Source organism: Lycorma delicatula, chromosome 3 (assembly GCF_047948215.1).
Source record: "Lycorma delicatula isolate Av1 chromosome 3, ASM4794821v1, whole genome shotgun sequence".
Taxonomy (NCBI): Eukaryota; Metazoa; Arthropoda; class Insecta; order Hemiptera; family Fulgoridae; genus Lycorma; species Lycorma delicatula.
The window spans coordinates 199113051-199137275 of record NC_134457.1 but is presented as its reverse complement, the minus strand read 5'-3'; the positions used below and the strand labels follow the sequence as shown (position 1 = coordinate 199137275).

Genomic DNA, 24225 nt, shown 5'->3' with positions numbered 1-24225 from the left:
ACGCAAATTGATGGCCACAATCTTTTGGGATCGATTTGGCATACTGCTGATTGATTTCACGCTATGTGAAATGACTATAAATGCAGAAGCCAAATGCGAAATTCTACGTAAGTTACAACACGCCATTTAAAATTGGCAATATGAGCGGATGACCGATGGCGTCGTCCTGCTGCATGATAATGCACTCACACATGTTGCAGGTCCAACATGTGATTTACTGACATTTGGATGGGAAATCACATGTTGCGGTTCCAACGTGTGATTTGCTGACATTTGGATGGGAAATTTATGATCACCCACCATATAGTTCAGACTTAGCTCCTTCTGATTACCATTTGTTTGCGAAATTGAAACAATTTTTTTAAAAGAATATTTGAGTGATAAGCAATTCACAGGTGATGATGATTAAAAATGCTGTTAATCAGTGGGTAAATGTACTGGCAGCAGAAGAATACGATGAGGGTATATTGAAGCTGATGTATCACTATGATAAATATCTTAATTCATGTGCAATTATATAGAGAAGTAGTATAAGGTATGTAGTTTAAAAACAATAAAAGATATTTCAGTTTTCAGAATAAATATTTTTTACAATGAAACAGTCTTTACTTTGGAGATCTAAAATTTTAGAAGAAAATAAATTAAAACATAATATAATGTAAAATATTTATTTCTAATTATACTTTAACTGCAATAAACAACTTGAAAAATATGAACCACTGGACTGATCTAGCCTATACATGGTCATAACAGTATCCTTTAAAGAAAATGTAGCAAATAATTAAAAAAGGCTGAGTATTAACTCAGTAATTTTATTAAGATAATGAAATGATGGTAAAATACCCAACTAAAAACTGTGATATATGCATATAGATTGGTGATGGGGCTAGTACTTATCTATAAACTAGGATTCATAAAAAAAAGAATCAATTTTTGATTTACATTTTTTAACTAAAATTTGTTGATAGAAAAGAATGGTAAAAAAGATGATTCATTTACTTTTTTTATAAAGGAATTAAAACAACTCGCTAACTGAATAGAACTGAACTACCAGAACATCTTTTCTAAGTTATTCTGCACATTCTTTTAAATTGTAATAACACTGTCAGAATTTCTGTCCATTCTGAAGCATTTAGGAAACTCCCTTTAGTATGCAATTGAACAGAATATTTGACGAGTTCTGTTTGGTTATTGTTTTCCTCAAATATGAGTTTGTAAATTTTATAATGTGCTATGAGTAAAATTTGCAAGTTGTGGTAATCTTTGTATATGATCCTGCTTCTAAGAAATAATTTGGTTGATTTTATTGTATGTAAATACTTGAATGTGAAAATACATAATGCTGGAATACCAGACAAAATCACCAACACTTTCAGAAAAGAGGCTTGCTCAAGATTGCATACAAATTAATAAAACAACACAGTAACAATAAATATTACAACCTACAGTAATCCTGCAATGACATCACTAAATACTACTTTACACAGAATGCATATTTACCTACAGAAGCAAAGAATATACAATCAACCTTTGAAAATCACATCATAGTAATAGGCAACAATTACAAAGAGATTAATCATACTATGTTCATTTTACATATAGCGTGTAAAAGCTGTAATCTCAAAACAATTCAATTTTATGAAACCTGTGAAATCACTAAATGTGGAAAAATAAAATAAATTTACACACAAAATAGTTTTCATCAAGTTTTAGATATGTACATCAATCAATGAAGGTTTTTGATTCAGTTCTTCATCTCTATCTTCTGAGTGATTATCCTTTTAATTTCAAATTCAATTCAATTGTCTCTTATATTTGAGAACCATAATGGCAACAATTTCCATTTTGAATTATCTATATTTTATTCAAATTTCTAATCCTTGTTTTATCTAACTGTTTTTACTATTGCTTGTAAATGTTTTATTAATTGACAAAATTTGCATGTTTTAATGTATCATCCATCTGCTTTGTTCTTTTTACAATATTCTATCATTTAACAACTTACTATAACAGTATTCTTAATAATTTTATTTTGAATCCTAACATCTATATTTGGTACTAATATAGCTCTTATTGGAATGAAAGCACTCCTAGCTGGCAGCAATTTCTTCTGATACCTTCTTAATTTTTTATACATTTTCTGATTGTACTAACTAGATAATAAAATGTAGCTGCATGTAGTATTTTATACTCTTTTAATATTTAATATAAAATTAATTTCCTTTCTATCATGTCTAAATTGTAAATGTGTATTTTATAAAATAAAAGAACTACCAAGTTTAACAACTGTAAATAATAGAGTAACAAAGAGACAATAAATATTTCATACTTTAATTAATATTATACAATAAAAACAGAATATAATGCCTTATTATAAAAGAAAATCTAAAAGAAGATAATAATTTTGCATGCTGTTTAAGATTAGGTTTGTAAAAGAGTAATACAGTGACCAATGATTTCACGAGGATTTTAAAAGTAGGAATAGTTTCAATGAAAATATTTATATGGTTTAAATTAAGAAGACAAAAATTTACAAAGTTGCATTTGAGACGTCAAAGAAATTTTAATGTTTAATTAAAATAAATCTAACAAAAAACTTGATGACTACAGTAATTCGTAACTTACACCTAAACTGTTTGTACCCAAGTAATTTTGTCTTCAACCCAACAATTCAATTGTTAGTCTGTTATTAAATACTTGGACAGAATTTTAACAAGGAAGTTGAAATGGTACATAAAATAAAGCAGACCTTTGTGCCTTCAGAACCAGGGATCAGCTGATTCAGAAGCCAAACCACCTGGTGATCACTACAACAAGTCATCCTTCTGTACTGTTGATCAGCAAGAGGGAGTGTTTCATTTTTCCCTAACATTAGCGACACTCACTTTCACTAGATCCCAAACCTCAAATAAGTTTTTTCAACAGCTTCCTTTGATGTAATTTTTCCTTTCAAAGATTATGTAATACGTCTTCATCTCTTCTAATTATGTCTCCACCTTTTCTAAATTACCTACTTCTTCTATTCATTCCAGTTACATCTTATTATTTTATTATTATTATGAACAAAACCAAGAATGTATCTCTAAATTTTATTTTTAAAGTTCAAGTTCCTTTTTTGCAGTGACTAATGGTCTCTTATATTTGAGAACCATAAAGAAATGACTGAATCAGATACATACATTATGATACTTATATTGCTTAGAAACACTATACTTCAGTGCAATCATTTTAGAGGGGAACAACTTTTAAATGGTTGAACTTAATTTAAATAAACAATTTTACTTTTTTCTTTCAAAGGTACATAAAGTCAGTGATATCTTCAAAATAATACTCTCCTCAACCTCCACATCAATACATTCTTTTTTAACTTTAATTTACTTTTATTAAATATTAAATCCATTTTTTCTAACTATTTAATTAAAATTTTCTATCAATCTTTGAAACCCTTTCTTTTTGTTTACAATGATTGTTTCACATTAGTGAACTTATCACATCATTGTTACATTATCTCCAATTGCCTATATATCTGCAAAGGGTATAAGTAAAAAAATATTAAAAGTTACACTTATCATTGAAGTCTTTTGAACATATGGGCACTGGAAGGACCTCCTAAAACATATCACATTCTTCCTAATCTGATAAGCATCTCATATTGATCTTTTTTTGAAAATTCATGTAAGAATTCTTGGTTAGATCCAAAGAAAAAGCTGTTTCCTCCAAACTGATCTACGTGCCAATGACATAGTAATCTAAGCAAGCCTCCACTACTGCACCGTGGATCCAATGGGCATTCTAACCCAATCTCATAGAATATCACCAGTCAAAAAGGGATCAAAAATGAGAGAGAGCAGAAAGAAGAGAACACAGAATAAGAAACCATCTAGACAAGTCCTTTAAAATCATCTTCCTTGCCCAGAACTGTAGAAATTCCAACAGAGCTATAAACTGCTCAACTGGATCCTAGAAGGTACTACTGACTTACTTTATACAGATTATAAACTGCTATTGAAAGAATTAACTACATTCAGTTACCCAGTAACTTACATAAAAAGTATATATTAGAAACAATCATATTATCATTATAAAGAACTATCAAATTTATATGTTAATAAGTTCCATTACACAAAAAAGCAATACTTTTATTTATCTAAAATCAACAATGGAAAAACAAAAAAAACAACATGTCAGTAGTATTTTATTTCAAATTGTTACTTCCTGAACTCAAAAATATAAGCTTCAAAAAAAAAAATGGAAAATTGGGTTAGAACACCAAATGAAAATGAGGTGTGTTTGAAATGGGGAGAAATTAAGTATTAAGAAAAATGTAATGAATAAATTATTTTAGTTATTAAGTTTAGTATGATAAATTGTTTAATGGAAAATGTATTATGTATTGGCAGTTAGGTTTTTCCAGGCTGCATATAGATGCTTAAGCATCTTTGCAGGGTTCAGTATGTAGTTACATAATGTTTTATGTAATTATATATTGTATCTTATTCTCTAAATTGCTAATGATAAAAAAATAAATAACTCATTTTCAGTTCTTATTTTTTGTTTACAGCCTGTAACAGAAACTACTTAGATATATTTATCATCCATTTCTTTATGTCTACATGTTTCAAAGTCCATAAGTCTTATTCTTTATCAGTCTATCACATTCATCATTAAATAAAAATCAATACAAAAGTATCAAAAAAAATTGTTAGTATCATATACAAATTATTCACTCATATAGTTTTCTTACTAATAAATTGAATTATGGACTTATTTATTTAATAAGTTTATTGTTCTTCAACACTTTACATCCTAAAAAAACACTTTTTTCAAAATCGTATAATTGTTTTTTCTTTTATAACAGCCTAAAATTTTAAAAATTGACAGAATACACAGTTCTAGTTGATTAAAATTAACATTACATACTATGCCAAAAACAGAAATACCTCAGTGATTTTTATAGTATAATTTATTATTCTATTTGTTTACTGGTGACAGTTACTTTCCAGTCTACTAGTCAAGTTCCCAACCAACACACTTCTAAAATCAGAGCAAATGTGTAACCTATTCTTCTCTTATTCTTTGGAAGTTCATATAAATGCATTTTTATTTATTTACCTTTTCTACTTCTCAAGCTACCTAAGAGACCTACAATCACTTTTATGAATTTTACTCCAGTCAATATCAACACTTTATTGCAGAGTAATGTTTCCTCTTTCACTGCCTTATCCTGAAAATTTGTTGTGCCTTAAAATAGTAATTTTCAATACGTTGAAAACAATTTATCTATTTGATTCATAATTAAGCCTTTCTTTCTCTTTCATAATACAGGGTGATTTTCCAGGATATGCAGATACTTTGACAACTCATTCTACATGTAAAAATAAAGAAAAAAGTACATATAAACTTAGGTCTGAAAATGCTTCGTTAACGAGTTACGCCTGGTGAAAAATTTTGCTCAGGTTTCAACTCCTCCAGTGAAATAAAGCCATACAGAAATTCTTGGGATGCAAAAATGTAAGCTAATTTGATGGTTTCAAATGAAATTCGATTTGACAAATTGAAAAAAATGAGTACGATAACTATAACTTCAGTAGGTTTTTAGAAAACAGATGAAAAATGCAAAAAACGGGAGTTGAAAAATGCACTCTTTTACATTTGACTTGTGATAACTTTGTAGAATTGCTAATAAACCGAAAAAACTCTTTAATAAAACTTGTAGGAAATTTAACCCTAAACAGAATAGTTATAAAGTAAACAGAAAGCGAATAACAGTTAAATACAATGTACTTTTATTTAGAGCAATAAAAAGCTAAATTTAACTGGAAAATGATTTTTAATGTAAAAAACTAATAAGATTTACAATAAACTTTTAAAATGTTTCCATTTACTTAATACACTTTGCTGCATGTTTGTGAATTGCTTGTGTTGCTCTTTTTTGTTCATCGTGGATCTTTAACAGTACAAAAGCATTAAAGCAAGTAACTACTCTTGGGTTATTACAACGTAAAAAAGTGTGTTTTTCAACTCTCCTTTTTGAGTTTTTCACTGGTTTTCTAAAAACATACTAAAGTTACAGTTCTTAGACTCATCTTTTACAATCTGTCAAATTGAATTTCATATGAAACCATCAAATTAGCTTACATTTTTGTGTCCCAAGAATTTCTGTATGGCTTCATTTCAATGTAAAGAAGATGAAATCAGTTGAAATTTTTCACCAGTTGTAACTCTTTAATGAAGCATTTCTGGAACTGTGTTTATATGTACTCTTTTCTTTATTTTTACATGTAGAATGAGTTGCCAAAGTACCTGCATATCCTGGTAAATAACCCTATATGACAAACACTATCAATTTTATTGCATTAGATAATCATATGGGGAGGAGAACCTGTTCTATATTACTCCAAACATTCATTTTATTTATGTCCACTCTCTGTCTCATATTCTCTTTACCATGATCCAGTATTTTGTTCTTTAGGTAACCTAATTATTGGTTTTCCCAGGTTTCATTCACATTAATTTTACATCTTTCCTTTTGTTCACAAAGCATAAACACTTTTCATTAAACCAAACTTCAAGGGATATTTTTCATTCATCTCATCTTTCCTAGAGCTTTTTTAAACTCTTTCCACTTGGAACTAGGATGCTTTGCTACTTATGTCTTTCTTTTTTCCAATAATCTTCTACTAATTTATCTTCTCCAACTTGTCTTAAAACTTCTTCATTTTGAATTATTTCAATTTTATTTCAGTATTCTATTAAGCTTATTTTCAATATTCTCCTGAAAAGGGAAATTTTTAAAGCCTGTATTATTTGTTTTTCTGATTTTCTCATTGTTCATATTTCTCAATCATAAAAAAATATTAAACTATATTCTATATTCATAAACTATATTCTACAAAAATAATTTAAGAATCACTCCTTACTTCCCAAATCTATTTATTTTTTTGTAATTCGACTACCTTAATAATAAAATTTCTAACGTTTGGAAAATCATGTTCTACCTTAATTAATTGCTAGTACTATTTTTTCAGTAAACAAAAATGATTTGATTTCACAACTTAATATTACATAAACATTCAAATTGCAAAACAAATTTATATAATATACTAGAAAAAGTATAATAAAAATTATCAAAATAATGATGGTGAGTCATTGGTCACTGAGAACGGTAATAATAAAATGCTGAAACTAATAATAAAAATTAATTAAAAAAAACAAAAAAAAACAGAAGAAACATATCAATTTTCACCTCATACTCAAAATCTGACACATCTTCAGAATCAGGGCTTATCATAGAAGTAAGCTCAGCATCCATGAAGTACTTTCGCATGCGCTATTTGGCAGCATGGGGAAATAGAAGTTAACATAAATGTAAATATAATAGAATAATTAAGCACAATACAATAAAACTGTAAATATCTCAATAAAATTGACTAAAAATACAATTTTACAAGTACATATACTTATTTGTTGTTTAAACTTCACCACTACTGATTGCCATTAAATCCCAATAAGTCAATCACTTAATAAAAGGATATTGGATCAGAACTACTCAAGCTCCCAGAATTCTAAGAACTGGTTCGTTAAATGTGGGACTAAGAGCTTTTTCATTTTTATTTTTGAGAACTGAAATCTATTATTTTAATCAATCTTGTAGATGAGGATTGTACACATTCTTATTTCATATTCATTTTTCTTTAAAGATGTATTTCCTGAGACAATCTTGAAGTAGTGCATGAGGTTTAAAAGTTAAATAACTAAGTCAAGACCCATAAGAGTATAACAGAATAAATGTAATGTTCTAATAACACATTTACAGAATATACTACACAACATTTTAATTAAAATCAAGTAAAATACTGCTAGGAGTGAGTTATAAATATATATGTGAGAGAGTAAAAATTTGTGAAGGATATAATTAAACAATGCAGAAAACCTTTTTTTCATCTTTTGATGAGTGAAATGAAAAAAAAATTCTGTGGTTAATGAACATTTAACATTTGGAACAATGCAACTTTTTTTTTGAAAACAAAAATATGAAGCACAAAAACTTTTGAAGACCAACATTTTATTAATGATAAATTATTTACATTAATAATAATATTTATTTACATTATAACAAATGTTTTTATAAATAAATGGTTCAAAATGGTTACTTATATCAAAATCATAAAAATAAACAATCTAAATTATCTAAGTATAAATATAAATACCCCCCTCCCATATATATATATATATGTATAAACTTTTTGATCATAATTTTTTATAGTATGGAGTACATATATTTTCTACTTTTTACTAAAAACACATACAAAATTTTAACAATTGTCTTACCATAGATTTGCCATACAAATTTCCTACATGTTTTGCTGCATCATTGTATCAGCATTATCAGGGAATGAAAATATCCACAATTTTGTTTTGTCAGTCTTGCATACAAAAACACATAACATCACACCACAATATTGCATATTTAAGCATATATTTTTTTTTAGTTCAGGCCTAGACTTAGACCAGATAACACAGAAATTTGCTTGCATGCTTTTGTAAATATATATGAGGGCTATTCAGAAATTAACTTCTGGTCGATGGTATTAAGCGAAGGAATGGGATAGCAATTCTATCTTTCCAAAGTTGAATACCACAGTACAGTGTGGTTCAAGTAGTATTATTGGAAACATTGCTTGCTTGTTTGTTCCTCTAACTCTCGTTCAAAATGGCTGCTGTCGTAGAAAATCCTGCTGACTGTGAATGCATCCCATCATCTGTTTTCTTCATGCAAAAAACTTGTCATCTGCTGAAAGTTATTGTGAACTTTGTACAGTATCTGGAGAGACTTTGTGCAGTACCATGAGTGACAGTGCAGTGAGAAAATGGTGCCGAATGTTTCAAAAAGGTTGAACAAATATTCATGGCAATGAAAAAGAAGTGGTCGACCCTCAATTGTCACAGATGAACTTGTTGTTAAGTGTTGATGCGAAAATTAAAGAAAATCATTGATTCACAATAACAAAATTATCCAAACTTTAAAGAGGATGGGGTTAGCACTAACTTTCCTTCACCGTTCCCATAATGAGAAGGATAAATTCCTTGACAAAAAAAAGGGAATTTTGACTCATGGGTCAAATCTGTTAATGTGGAAACAAAAGCTTAATTAACGCAGTAGAGGATCACCAGTTCTTCTTGAAAACCCGTAAAGGCCTGTCAAACACTTTCTTCAAAAAAGCTGATTGCATCGCTTTTTTGAGACCATAAACATGTGATCTGGGTTGATTTTCTGGAAAAGGCGTGACAATTAATGCTGAAACTTACTGCAAAATGTTGAAGAAATTGAGAAGAGCCACACAAAAGAAGCAATGCAGCATGCTGAGTTGAAACATCGTTTTTCTTCTTGAAAATGCCTGTCTGCGCATACTGCAGTACACATTCAACACCAAATTGATAGTTTCAAACGGGAGTTGTTTAACCATCCTCCATACACCCCTACCCTATTTGACTCCCAGTGATTGTCACCTTCATCCAAAAATGAAGAAATGGTTAGTGAAGAAACATTTTGAAAATGACGAGGAGTTGAAAAATAGTGTTACAAAATTAATTAACAAGTGGCAGAGATTTTTGACAAACCTGTTTACAGATATCACAAGTGTCTTAATTTGGATGGCAATTATGTAGAAAAGTAGCTAAAAGACGCATATAATAAATTGTTTTTTTATTGATTGGTGCTTTTTTTAACAACAAATTAGATGTTACTTTCCAAACAGCCTCTGTAGTTTAATATATAATGCTGCGATGTAATGTTATGCATTTTTTATATGTAAGGCTAACAAAATGTAATTGTGGGTTATTTTTAAAATAAATAAATGTATATATAGTAGCATACAAATTAATCTGAACACAATAAAAAGTAACTATTTAGAAAAAAAAAGTTATAACTGTACAATTATTTGTCATTAGTTATGTGTAGTACAAGTGTACTACACATTTTTTTTAATTTCTTCATCATCAAACCATATCAATATTATTCCTTCAATGAGGTCAATTTTTGTGGTAAAATTCATTTTTGAATCGTTTTTTGACTATTGCCCAAAGATATCAAATTGGGTTTAAGTCTGGCAAATTGCTTCTTGACCATGGGAGGAGCGACTTTAATGTTTCGTTCTTTAAGAAATATTTACACTTTTTTGGCAATATGACATGACGTCAAATCATGTTATAACACTCCGTTGCCTTGTGGGAATTTGTTTTTAAGTTGTACAATCCTTTCCTTCAGAACTTTGATACATCCAACAATTTTCAACAAACCATCTACTAGAAGTAATAAACAAGGGCGCTCGAATATGAAACAACCCCAACCATTTTTTTTTTGGGGCAGTAAAATTAAACAAAAAATCAGTAATTCTAAGTAATCTGTTTTTAAAACTTACACCATATTCAGTGAATTCTCTAATAATAGGATTGAGAAAAGAGTTTATACCAAGATTTTCAATTTTTTTCAATAAATACTAACAGCTCAAAAAAAATCCTGTTTTTTGCAGGATTTCTAGAATTCGGTCTAAATTTATTATAAGCTGTATTTTAATATTCAAGTTTTTAATTTATTAAATGATTTCAAAATCTGTTAATTATTTTTACTGAACGATACATATTTTTTTATATTTTAAAGGAATGAGTGCATGATATTGATAAAAAACCATATATTAATATATATTTTAAAATCCTCTATTCAAGCCTAATTACTATACACACTATAACAATTTTTATTTTTTTCAGTATAGAAATAAAGCAAATTATTTCTGCTAATTTAGTTTTTGCAATTTAGAGGCATATTTTAAACACCACTTTACTTGACTTCTGCTCTATTATTCTAGGTCTCTGTCTTTCTTTGCATTTATTTTACACAGAATGGTAGGTTTAATTTTTACTACTTACTAGAAAAATAACTATTTAAAGAGTTCTAAATAAAAGTTTAATGAAGAGACCTCTCTGCTTTGCTTTTTACCCTTAGATACTGTTCTATGCTCTTCCCTCTGAATTTAAAAAAAATTGACAATTCAATCCTCTCCAATAAAAAAGGCTGGAGCACTAGTTTGTTGTTAAGTGCTCACATTTTTATTTTAGCTGCTACTGGTGAAGAGCAAACCACGTGGTGCACCATGTGGCTGCACGCAGCCAAAACTTTCTTCTCTCTTTTTATTGAAGTGTTTCATAAAATATCACAACTCAAGAAACAATTAAATTTTACAGGCTAGAAGCAGTCAATTAATTTACTGATTATTTAATTTAATTTCTAAGTGGTAGATTATTTTTATTTATTTATTATTTCATGTTTACTATATGAATTAGAATTTATTAAGTAATTATTATTTATTTATAATTTATTATTAAATTTAAATCAAAGATTAACAATTCTTATTAATATTTAAATTAATTAATATTCATACTTATTAATAAAAGAAAGGGATTAATAGTTAATATTTATCAGAAAAAAAAGGATTCTTTATTCAATGAACTATTTAACTTTTAATATACATTACAATGGACTGAGGGAAAGAAGGACCTGGAGCCCAGGGAGCAGGAGAGTCAGCTGCATGGAGCTGCCCTGTGCACCACATGGTCTGCTCTGCGCAAATAGCAGCAGAGTAAGGAGCAGATACTGGCCAGGCAACTACACATATAATTCATAATGTACATAGTAAAATCTCACTTCGGTCTTTCATCGGGGATCCTGGATTAGAATTCTGATCAGCGTTGGCATTTTTCATATGTTAAAAAAATTCCACTTCCGTATTTCCACATATAATCTTCTGTGTAAACTTTTGTGGTGGAATAATTTCATCAAGCAAAAAAAAAAAAGTACAATTATGTTTACATCCACAAAAAAGTTTAGGTTAATAATCTGATATTGCATCAATTAATTCCTAGCAGAATAAACCCAAACCTGCAAACACACTTGTGTATAACTCAAGAATAACATGATTTATAATAGTCAAAATTACAATTTTTATTCTAAAGCATGGTATTAAATTATTTAAAAAAAAATATTTTTACTGACAACAAAAGTGAATGTTATACACATTTACTAAATAGAAGCAAAAGCAGTGCTCATGAGAAATAAATTAACATAAATATTCATATTTACCTGTATAAAGTCACAGAATTCCAGGCATACTGACATCAACCTTCGAATTGTTCTCATTAAGACTGGATTCATAAACATGCAATCTTTAAGACAGCAACTTAGATATGACCAGTGTTCATTCAAAACATCATCAATATTATTCACCTGAAGCAAAGTTTAAGACTAATACAAAAATCATATAATATAAATATGAAGTAAATTTTTTAAATACTGGGCAATGTTTCTTTGTAATACCTACTTCATCTCCCGGTTAATCTATTTACTACTAATGTAAATGTGGCTGCATTCACCCAAGAGGCAGAAAAAACAAGTTTTGGTCAGATTTATTTTTATATCTTCCACTTATTAACTTTATAAAATACATATTAATTTCTACAATTTTTTTTTAATACACATTTTATCAAAAGACAATTTTAAAGCAAATGTAGTTGAAGTAACTATGTAAACCTGTAAAAATTATGTGTTTCATATAGTTTAGTGAATAGAAATATTTTCCAATTATATCATTTTTCGTTCACTAATTTTTTTTTATTGTAAGTCTTATATATATTTTCATGATCATGTCTGAAAAAAGTTGATAATTCTTGACAGTTCATACTGTTTCAATAGTGTAATAAATAAACTTATTTAACAGTACTTCATTTGCTTGATTTAATGTTTACAATGGATGGGAAAACTCTTTATTCAGAGCGTTTGTTTGCGACAGGAATTTTTTTAAAAATTCTACTTTATTCTGAAAAAAAAAGATTTGTGTGTGAAAGAAGTTGATTCTTCTATTATTATGCTACACAGTATTCAATTTTGAATATATTGAGCATCTAATACAAAATACTTCCATGGCATATCAAGAGATACTTTTAAAAAAAATAATCCTTTTATAAGCCTACAAAATTTCCTTCTATCTGCTAATCAGTATTACAATATATTTCAATGTCCAATAGTATATAGACAGATATCTACACTACTTTTCATGGTCACAGAATTTTATTTATTTTGTAATCTTATCTCAATTAAATAATCTTTCTAAAGTTTCTAGTAATCTTTTGCAACTCATTTTATAAAAAAAAACTGTATATAAGAAAACCTATCAAAGAACATCTAATACTTCTGACATAATAACTATACGATCGTACTTAATTATAACTACAATCTAATTATAATTTACAGTTATATAATTCATGTTAAAGAGGTGCCTTTCTTGATGCCGTACCAATATTTTGATTGTAATGATTAGTAATATTCTAAATTTGCTTCAATCACATATGTGGTACCATCTATTAAATAACGCAACCTCCTTCTAAAGCTATCAATCTGCAATTTAATTATTATTTCATGGTTCTAATGAATGGTAAGATATGTTGACAAAACAATCCAAACCAGAATATGTTTTTCATAAAGATTAATGAAAAAATGATCAAAGTTACAGTAACAATGGATAAAATGGAAGGAAAATAAAAATAAATATGTAATTATAAAATAATTAATAATTATTTCAAACTAAAGGCTTCACCCTCAAGATGGATGTGACATAAATTGCTAACAATCCTTAACCAAGAGAATTTAGAAATCTCCTTAGATTAAAATTATATTATCTTAACTATATTGTACAAATCTTGCCATACATTTAATTATGTAATTTTATGTGGCTAATGAATTGTACCGATGGCCAGTTCTATAAATAGACCAAGGACTAAAAATGAGTTAAAAGAAAATAATCTACTTTGTTTTGAGATCTTATTAATTGTCCAGACTGAATCTCATTAATTTCTGAACCAAAATAGGCTAATTATGATAATCAAATAAAAACATTGAAAGTATCATTTAATTCTTTAACATATAATGAATCAGTGTTTTTTTCAGAAGATTTTGATTTAACATTAAGAGTGAATCTGAAGCAATAGCTAAAAGTACAAATTAGTCTGGACAAAGACAGAAAATCTTAGGTAAAATCCATGAATTATATAGAAACAAACAAGAATTAAATCCTTCTACGTTTTTCAATATCATACTCAAGTGAAGGAATGAATTTAATCAAGATAAAATTGTTATTTGACCAGAATGATAAATCTTATAAGAACCAAAGAAGACCATGCCACCACAAATAAAAATTTTGAAGTCGCTTAGAGAACAACTATGAGATAATATCTGCAGCATTGTCAGATGAATTGATATGATGCCGTTTGGCATTAGAGATAGATGCTGAATCCCTGATACTCTATTAGCAACAAATACTTTCTACTTAAAACAATTCACCATGAGTCTAGTGTAATGCAATCATGGAGTCTAGAGTAATAATGAATTCCATGAACTGCAGTATTTAAAGATTCAATCACTTTGTGAGTCAAACGAGCTAAAAGAAAACAAGCACATAACTCAAGCCTTGGTAGAGAAATTTGTTTCAATATGTTACAATTCTTTGAACACAGTACACTGGATGAAAGTTTTCTAATACAATAAATGATTCTGACATAAATACAACTAGCATAACCTATGAGTGATGCATCATTAGCAAACTCATGAATTTGAAAAAAATTAGCACCACTGTTCTGCTTAATTGATCTATTAATAGTATGTTATTAACTACGCTGAATTGAATGTATAGATCTTGCCAATTGTCAATGTGAAAGTAAATATCACCCCCAAAAAAATGTCATAATGTCAAATGTAAAATGTCATCCCAATTAAATTTAATTTGTAAATCACTAATGTAGTGGAAAACCATATTGCTTCAATAAATAAGTTCTATCTAATTTTAATTTTTTAAATATATTTAGATTGTCACACCCTGATATAAAATTAACATAAAAATTGTTTAGTACAGCTTGGCAAGCAGCAGGAAATTGATCCTTATTATCCTCAGCAATTAGATTAAGATACTTGATGGCCAAAAAGGAGGCACTAGCTGTACCATACATTAGAGTTATTAATGTATAAAGTTTTAGTTGTTGGTCAGGGAAGTCCCACCATAAAATTCTTTGTAGATTGCAATCTTCAAGCGTGACTGCACATTTCACTACACATTTGACCGTACATTTCTGTATGTCAGCAGTAATATTAAAGTTATATGTCCTAAATCTAAGTATTATTGGAAAAAGATCTTTTTGAACAGTAGAACCAACTATTAGTTGATAGTATATCATTAAGTTTAATTGTTAGGCTTAATTCCATACACATAGCATGATGTGGTACGTAAAATACATTTGAATCCAAAGTTCAAAAATCATATGAACTAATTTAAGATATATTGCATAATTTTATGTATTCATGAACAAAGTTTTTTTTAAAGAAATTAATTTTACAAACAAGATTTTCCTGTGACTGTCTTCTATATGAATTAAGTCCTTCAATTTCCCAAAATTTTTCCATGAGGGATGAGAAATTAAGATTGTAATTTTGAATAAGAAATGTTGAAATTTCCTAATTAATAAAGCCAATTTAATAAGCCTAACCTGGTTTCCTGAATGACCAGATATTAAATACTGCGAATGAATTTATTTGGTTTGATAAGTGTAAGACAAAATTTAGCACCAAGAAGAGTATTAATTTTAGATGAAATGTTAAGTTTGGATCAGCCCAAAATAAATCTTCAGGCAAATTCAAATGTATATCAAAAGACTTTGATGGTAGATCATCAGTTAAATCTGGCAATACAGTATATTGAAACCTGACCCTGAAATCTTCAGAGCAGGAGTTCAACTTGAGCTTGACACAATATTTGGACTGCAAAAAATTATTAATGCCTGCAATTGGAAGATTATTCTTTGTGAGATCAAGTCCTAATTTGTGTGGCAAATTTAACTGTGCAAAAAACTTGCCCAACTATCGGAATCTAGGAGTACTCTGTAACTAATATTATTGCCATACTTATAAATAAATTTACATAAAACAGTAAACAAGAAAATGTATCTGCTTCTCTGTAGTTTAAAGGCACAATGTATATTTGAACCATTCTTTGGATTAAATGCTTCAGGGATTAGTGAATGATGTCCTTATGTACATATTTTACACACATGTTTATTGTGACAATCCTTAACAAAATGTTCAGGATGTAAACAGTTTAGACAACACATTTGTTTTTTGTCAAAAATAGCTTTCGTTCATTGATATTTAATTCGAAACATTTCTTATATATATAAATAATGATTTGATTTATATAAGTGACAGAAAATATGCTTTGAATTTCATGATAATTCAATAGCTTATTTTTATGTCTTATCTGAATACCGATGTGAATGGTTTTGATTACCTTTTGATATTGCACTGAACTTATGTGAATTGCTAGTTGATAAATAAGGTGTGGTTAAGGTCTGCTTTAGAGGTCACATTCTCCAATAATTGTCCTCTAGTTCAAAAAAATTAGCTAATTTCTGAAAATCAGGAAATTGCATGATAGACAGTTTTTCTTCCTTAATTTTGCTGTAACAGGGTCTAGCTTAGAAATTAAAAAACTGGTGACAATAATCTCAAAGACATTAACTGTTAAATTCATGGTTTTAAGTGAATTCATAATAGAACTGATTATGTTAATAAAATGAGAAATATTAGACAAGGATTCCCTTTCCAGAGAGTTAATCTTAAAAATTCTGAATGTGATTAATAGCTATATGTAATTTGTTATCGAATCTACTTTTAAGTATATCAATAACTACTAAATAATTGTTCACTTGTGAGAGATAAACTTTTATCATATCAAAAATGCTAACCCTGTAAGTGAAGAACACTAATAATGTAATTTTTGAATGTCTGACAAATCACTTCCTGAATGTACTAAAATATTAAACATGCTTAAGTAATATTGCTATTAGATTGATGGTAGATTTATGGACGGTAATTAAATTGGATTGACTGGTGCTACACACACATTTTGACTTGAGTCTGAATTAATTCAGCACTAAAAACATTATTACTTAATGCATTTAATTTGCATTCTAAATTGCATAAATTAACTTTGATTTGAATCCTGTTGTCTGAAACATTTTTGTTAAAATCTGATTCAGTTTGACACTGAATACTACCATATTTTCGAGCCAACTCCCTTAAACTTCTTAATTTAATTTTTAGAGAATGGGTATAATGGATTTATTGGTTAAAATTATTAACATACATTTGAATCCTTGTGAAAGATTTGATAACAGTATGTTTGACCTTTGAAGCGGGTGAAGTTGATTCTAAATCTTCTAAGCTATTTGGCATGTCTTATCAATTTAATAACAAGAAAAACAACAAAAAATCTATTAATAATTGTTTTGTAGAATAATTGGTTGATGAATAGTCTGGATGATGCGGTGTGTAGAAATGTACTAGGAGTTAAACATCTCATAAACATCAATAAACCAATACTTATACGACACTCAACTGATACTTATTTAACATTTATCTAATCACAATTATCCACATCTGGCCTGGAGGACCATTTTTTATGTACAAATCTTGCTTTGCATTTAACTGCATGGCTAATGCACTGTGCTGATTGCCAGTTTTCTAAATAAATGTACGTAATTTAAAGGTTAGTAATATTTATTTTCACTAACACACAGTTGAATAGAATGATTAAAGAGCCTGTGCCCTGCAGCTTTTCTTAGACTTAATTAGAACAAAGAGTTAAACATTGTATTTCTTAAATTTTGAACTGAACAAATAGAATACCAAATCATGAGTGAAATCATGACTCTGCTGTTTAAATGAACAAGTTATTAAACAGTATATGTAAAACAATTCAATAATTGATAAAGAAGATTACTGGGTCACAGAACTCTTACCAATACCATTCACTATATATTTATTTAATGGTGTTGGATTTATTGGTTAAAATTATTAACGTATATTTGAATCCTTGTGATAGAAGATTTGACAACAATAAATGATGAACTTACACACTTAGGACAAGAAATCAAACATTCAACCACCTCTTTACTCTTATTACAATGGATGATTTTAGGTGATAGTAATTATTTGATATCATAATAATACATAAACTTACCTTTTGCATTCGATCAAGGAATTTTAACCATTGTGGTTCAATAACTTCAGCCATCATATAATACTCTAAATTTTGAATACAAAAAAGCATGCGTTGCCGTAATGAGAATGCACATAAGTAACCAGTTGCTTGACGACGAGGTAAAACTTTAACAGCCTTATCACAAATCCATACTTTGCAAAGACATCGATCAACATGTTTACAAAATAAAAGCTGTCTGAAAAACATTTGATAACTTCCAAGTACTTTTTGATTAAATATGAGTGATAATGGCCATTTTGAGTGTATACTAAATGTAAAAGCATCTAAAGCTGTCATATTTTTTAAACTTTCATGCTTTTTATAATCTGAAACAAGAAAACTTAATAAATACAAAAAATAACTTATGATTAAATAAAAAAAAAGCTAGCAAGAAATACAGCATATTTTTAATTTAAAACCAAGTAGATAAGTCTTCTTTGCAGGATTAGTCTCAATGTGTTACTCACTTCAATCACTGGTTCTTTCCAAATTAGATATTTGAAAGTATTCATCAGTGTTATGTTGTGAAAAGCAAGTGTTAATTTTTTTTTTTACAATGAGAAGAATGGGTGGTGGGTTTATTTTTTGAATTTTAACAATTTTATATCCTAAAAATAATACTGTCGCGTGTTCGCGGTTCAACAGGATATTGAGAGACTAAATAAATACATCTTATTACTCTAAAAATATATAAAATAAAATAAATAGTAATAAATGTATATAATATACAAAATAATAATTCAAATAAAAAGAAAAAATTGATTTAATGACAATTAATTTAATTATAAATATTAAAATATAGCCCAATTTACTACAAATTTTATTATGACAAATAGAGACTAATATTGCAATAACAATAAGATAATAATAAAAAAATAAAAAATTCATACAATTCACTTTCTGCAAGTATTATTACTTTCACTGCTTATATAAAACCTACACTACAGTTTATGAATGAAAAGAATACTGCCAATTTCACTCCTGTTACAAATAACTCACTGAAGAGGTTTTCGACCACTGTCCAAAATGGATTACTCATGACGCACTCTTCAGTCGTTGTTATTGAACCTGCATCAAACTCAGGCTTGCAAAACTACTGATTCTATCTGCTGGTTCCAGGCAGTATTTATACTTCCTAGGCTGCAGAACCAGTACTCGACTATCCTTTTGATTGTTCAAGGGTAATATTTTTATTGTACGCACTCTACATTTTTCTAAGTTCTTTTTTCAGTCTCATAATCCTTCTGGTTGAACAGGAGCTTTTGGAGATGCCACTGTCTGTATCACAAAGAACAAATTGTTAAACATACCCTTTATTCTAAATAAAGAATCTCTTTTGGTTCCTTACAGATTACTCTTTCTATTTCCCTCCTCTTTTTTCTTTCTGAAAGAAACCTGTTAGAATATTAACATATTTTTTCACTAAAAGTGAATATATTTACTGAACTCATAATAAAATACATATGCAATTATTTTTATTATTATTTTTAAAATAACTGTACACACACACACACACACACACACACACACACACACACACACACACACACACACCTATTCATTTGTATGTATCCTCATCTTACTATGCATTTAATCCCTTTTCTTTATCTACCTTTAGAGTCCTGGTTCTTTTGTTATGCTGTACTTTATTTTTATTAATTACATGTATGTTATTCTCTCTTCTTAAGATTAAACACAATGTCTATTTATATAATAATTATTTTCTCTTTGTTCTGTTTATGTTGGTATTGATCAAGTATACTTTTCCTTTTAGTGTTATGGTGCCATATCTGCCTTGAAATTGTATTAGTTTAATTACAAAGCGCAGATTGGCTTGAATTTACACACATATATAAAATACATACAAAGAGGACTCAACTGTGCTTCACGGCTGCAGGCCAATCAAGACATGGATGCCCATCAGACACTGGCTGTATCCAAACATTGGCTTGAAACTGATAAAAAATGACATTATATTATTTTATAAATCAAAAACAATTTTTAAAACATGTGCATAGTAAACAAGAATTAAATTGCCAGGAAACTTACTTTATTAATAGTGAAGCAAAAACTTCATTGTTGAACAATGACAGAGGGACCGACATCTAACAACCTTTTCAGTTTTTAAGTTAATTAAATCCTTTTGTGAAAGTTTTCAATCATAGGAAAAATAAATGGTTATCTTCTTCCTTAAATTGTATTAACAGGTGGAGGTAATTCTTTATTTGTTTGAAGTTTAATCTATCCAATCTATATAAGAGAAGTACATTTAAATCCTGATGAGCGGTCTGAACTGGTAGTTTAAATGTTTTTTAAACTTAGTTTATGTTTTCTATTAGGATTACCTGAAATGATAACAGTTGTCTATATTATAACAACCATTTTATAGTAAAACTGTGTATTTATAAATATTTGTTATTGCTATTTCTTCTTTTTTCATTTATTTACTTTTTTCTGCAGTTTTACTGATGAAGATTACAAATACCACTTTACTGATGAAGGTACAAATGGCCATATACATTTAAAGCTATAACTTTTAGCAAATTATTATGAATGTAATTTTATTTTCCAATTTATTGCAGGTTATAAAGCTTAAAAAAGAGTATGGTATGTCTATGTCCACAAACAGTGCAGTGATCTATTGCTTTTTTAAAATAAGAAATATTTAAAGTATTTTTTTCCATTGTTGCTGACTGAATAGGATCCATGAATGTAAATTAATTATGCAATTTCAGACAAGCTTCTCTCCAGCCCCCAATATAAATGCAAAAGACCCAGTTTAGTATGGGTTATAAACCCCAACGCGTTCATACTTAAAATATGTACAGAACTGTATAATTAAATACAATGTGAAAGGTAACCACTGTATTATAATTATTTAGTAATTAAATATCTAATGAATTTTTAAAAATTATTATATACAAATAAATATTTTAATTTACCTTTTTCTTCTTCAGTGGTTATTGAAAGTATTTTGAATATCTGAAATGGAAGCTTGTAAGGTAGCAAAGTAAGAGTGATGTCATCTTTATAAGGATCATGCTTTCCTAATGATGTACGAACAGTGAGTTCCATAAGAGCTTGTAATCTATTAGGCGTTGCTTCTTCAATAGGTTTGGTAAGTTCTTCTTCACATAAATCCATAAGCTGCACAATAAAATCTCCTTGTTCTAAAAGGAAATATCGTTTTACAGATCTGTTAAAAAAGTACAAAGTTATAATCATTTATTTATACATCAAATGAGGAAAATCAATATTTCACATGTTCTGCTTTATCATAAGAAAGCAGGTACGGTTTGAATAAAATATTTTACATGAAAAAAATTCATGTAAATGAATTTTTTATTTCTATTAAGAAGGAATGACAGTAAAATATATTTTGAAAAACTGTCATTAGCCAGATTAGATATTATTTCAAGATTAAGAAAAGCTGGTTAAATTCAATCAACGGTCTGGTACATTTAACATTAAGACTGTGTCAAAAAAACTGATGTAAGGTAGATTTCATAAGAAAGCTACACATTGTAATGGATGTCATGATTTGACTTCTGAAAATTTTGAAATATCTACTTGTTTCACATACCCCAGGCCCCAAAACCACCGTCAGCTCAAAAGTTTATATATACATCTATATATATTTCACTTTCTTGTGGACACAATAACTGCTGTAATTTTGCGCCAATCGCTTTAAAATTCTTCCTTAAAAATAACTCGTCCCAAAATCTTGGTCGACCTCATTAATGGCCAAAATCGGAACATGGGAATAGAAATGGGGGAGCATTTTCGAAAAAACAAAATATCACTATAACTTTCTTATTAAGTAAAATATTGAATTTGTTTAAAGTCCCTACTATTCTTTGGATAAGTATTTTGATATTACCAACCATTGGCCCAGGGGGTGGAAAAATGGGGTTTTGAAGACAAAAAAAAATCATATCTCCCTTAATAGGAACAGTACTGAATCAATTTTAAGTGGTTGTTAGTCCTCTAAACATTACCTAAAACTTTTGTCTGAAACAATTTTTGATATGAACAACCCTTACGGCAAGGGATGACCAAAATATTGCTGGAATTGTGAGAAGATGGGGCTTGTCGTTTGCTAAACATCTGAAACCTTTTTTTTACATGTAATCACTGTCATATTGAGTAAATTTGAAATTTTTCTTAACTTTAAGGTGGAAATCTTTTTTATCTCTTACTTAGCACCGGTGAAATCTACCTCCGCCTTCTGGCATGCCGAAAGAGATTTTTTTTTATAGTAATGCATGCTTTTTTTTTGTTAAATCTTAACTAATTATGTAGCATGCTTAATTCATTCACTGCACAAGATGTTGAACTAACTTATCATTGTGGTGTGATGCATGATGAAAAATATTTGCAATATGCTACATTATTCATTTGCACATATTAAATAAATTGTTAATTCGTGATTTCAGTTTTTCTTTATAGCTTTCAGTACTCAGAATTTTTGGTTCCTTCGATAGCTTATTGAAAAAGTGTATTCCATTGAAATGGTAGTACGTAATGGTTCTAATTTATTTTTACAATTAGGAAACTCTTTAAAAAATCTCTATCATTAAATATTTGGAGTTAACTCTATTGAAAATTTTATTATAGTTACTTTACTAAAGTAACTATACTGTATTTAGTTAGCTTATAGAGTAGAGAATAAACAAACATTGCATTTGGGTGAGCAAGTTTGTCACGATCCTGCTGAGTCACATTATTTAATGTTAAATAATGCAATTTTTTAAAGTTTATTGGAATGTGAGTATAGTGTAAGTCTCTGTCTACCAGTGGTTGCAAAAGGACATGTTTTCTAGTGCTCTGTGTTGTGTATGTATACCTGAATACCAGTTCCAGTATCATCATCAACATACCATTGAGATGCCCAGTCCAGCCAGTGATAGTGTTGTATCTTTTGTTTGACCTTCCGGTTGAACCGGATAAGTTATAGCATAGTTTACTTTTATTCTGTTTTAAAGAAGTTATAAATAGTGTTATAAACTTTTATCTAAAAACTATTCTTTAATATTCAAATAAGTTATAACAAGATTAAAATTTTTATCTAAATGCTATTTTAATTACCTTAATTTATTTTAAAACCTGTTTTCTTTTTATCACCAGTGTCTAAAAATTAGTTAAGTATGTAAATTTTTGTATTTTTGTACAAATTCTATTTTATAACTGTTCAAAATCAACTTTATCTACTATTTTAAAGAATTAGTAAAATTCTATGAAAGCATAATAAATTTTCTATTCTTTTCATGTATAAATTTAAGAAAAAAGCTTTAATACACTTCGAGTAATTTTCTTTTCCAACAATTTGAAGATTTTCAGGAATTTAGGAGACTAAGAATCCCTATGTATTACATATAAATATACTGTAAAATATATGAAAATTTATTTTTTATGAACTTTAGCAACTGTCCAATTACAGTTTCTTTTTTAGTATGTGAAAAATTTGAAGTTCCACCAGGATTTAAAACCACAGCCTTCAGATAAAAGGCACAGAGATGCTACTATTTCACTATTAAGGTTAACAGTAATAACAAAAAAAAATACAAAAAACAAATGGAAAATTACAAGGACAAATTAAATACCTGATTCTGTTGATAATGTCATATTCACTTAATAATACATTAAGAAGCTGTTTACTAGCTGACTGATATGCTTTTTTAATTATATCTAAATAATCACATCCTTTTAGAGTATATACCATTGTCTCAATTGACGACACAGAGAACTTTTTTCCAGTCAAAGCTAAAGAAAAACAGTAAAAAGTTAAAAAATAATGACAGTGTATCAGAAAACAAAATGAGTAATTCTGTAACTACAACATTAATTAATTATCTTCCAATAGTCTCCTTATCCATTATCAATACCAACGAAGAAAGAGTGCAAATGAAAACAAACCAAAGAAGAATAAAAAAATAAAAGAAAACATTTAAAATGCTTTATTCAATAAAACAGCAACTTAACAGATTTCACTATTATCACACACTACTACTACTACTACTACTACTTCTTACATAGTGTAATATGAATTTAACAAATTACTTTAACATTATGTAGATTTTAAACATAA

The 24225-nt window shown here is 28.4% G+C and overlaps 1 protein-coding gene across 3 annotated transcripts in view; it reads right to left on the bottom strand.

The window, feature by feature from the left end:
* Nucleotides 1-24225, bottom strand: part of LOC142322356 (gamma-tubulin complex component 2-like) — a 78004-nt gene that overhangs the window by 4949 nt on the left and 48830 nt on the right. For all 3 annotated transcript variants that reach the window (XM_075361344.1, XM_075361346.1, XM_075361345.1), the window contains 4 exons: nt 23741-23900; nt 21080-21333; nt 18117-18463; nt 12137-12280 (listed from right to left, as the gene is read on the bottom strand). In XM_075361344.1, coding sequence (XP_075217459.1) covers nt 12137-12280; nt 18117-18463; nt 21080-21333; nt 23741-23900 — 905 coding nt within the window. The remainder of the gene's footprint in view (nt 1-12136; nt 12281-18116; nt 18464-21079; nt 21334-23740; nt 23901-24225) is intronic.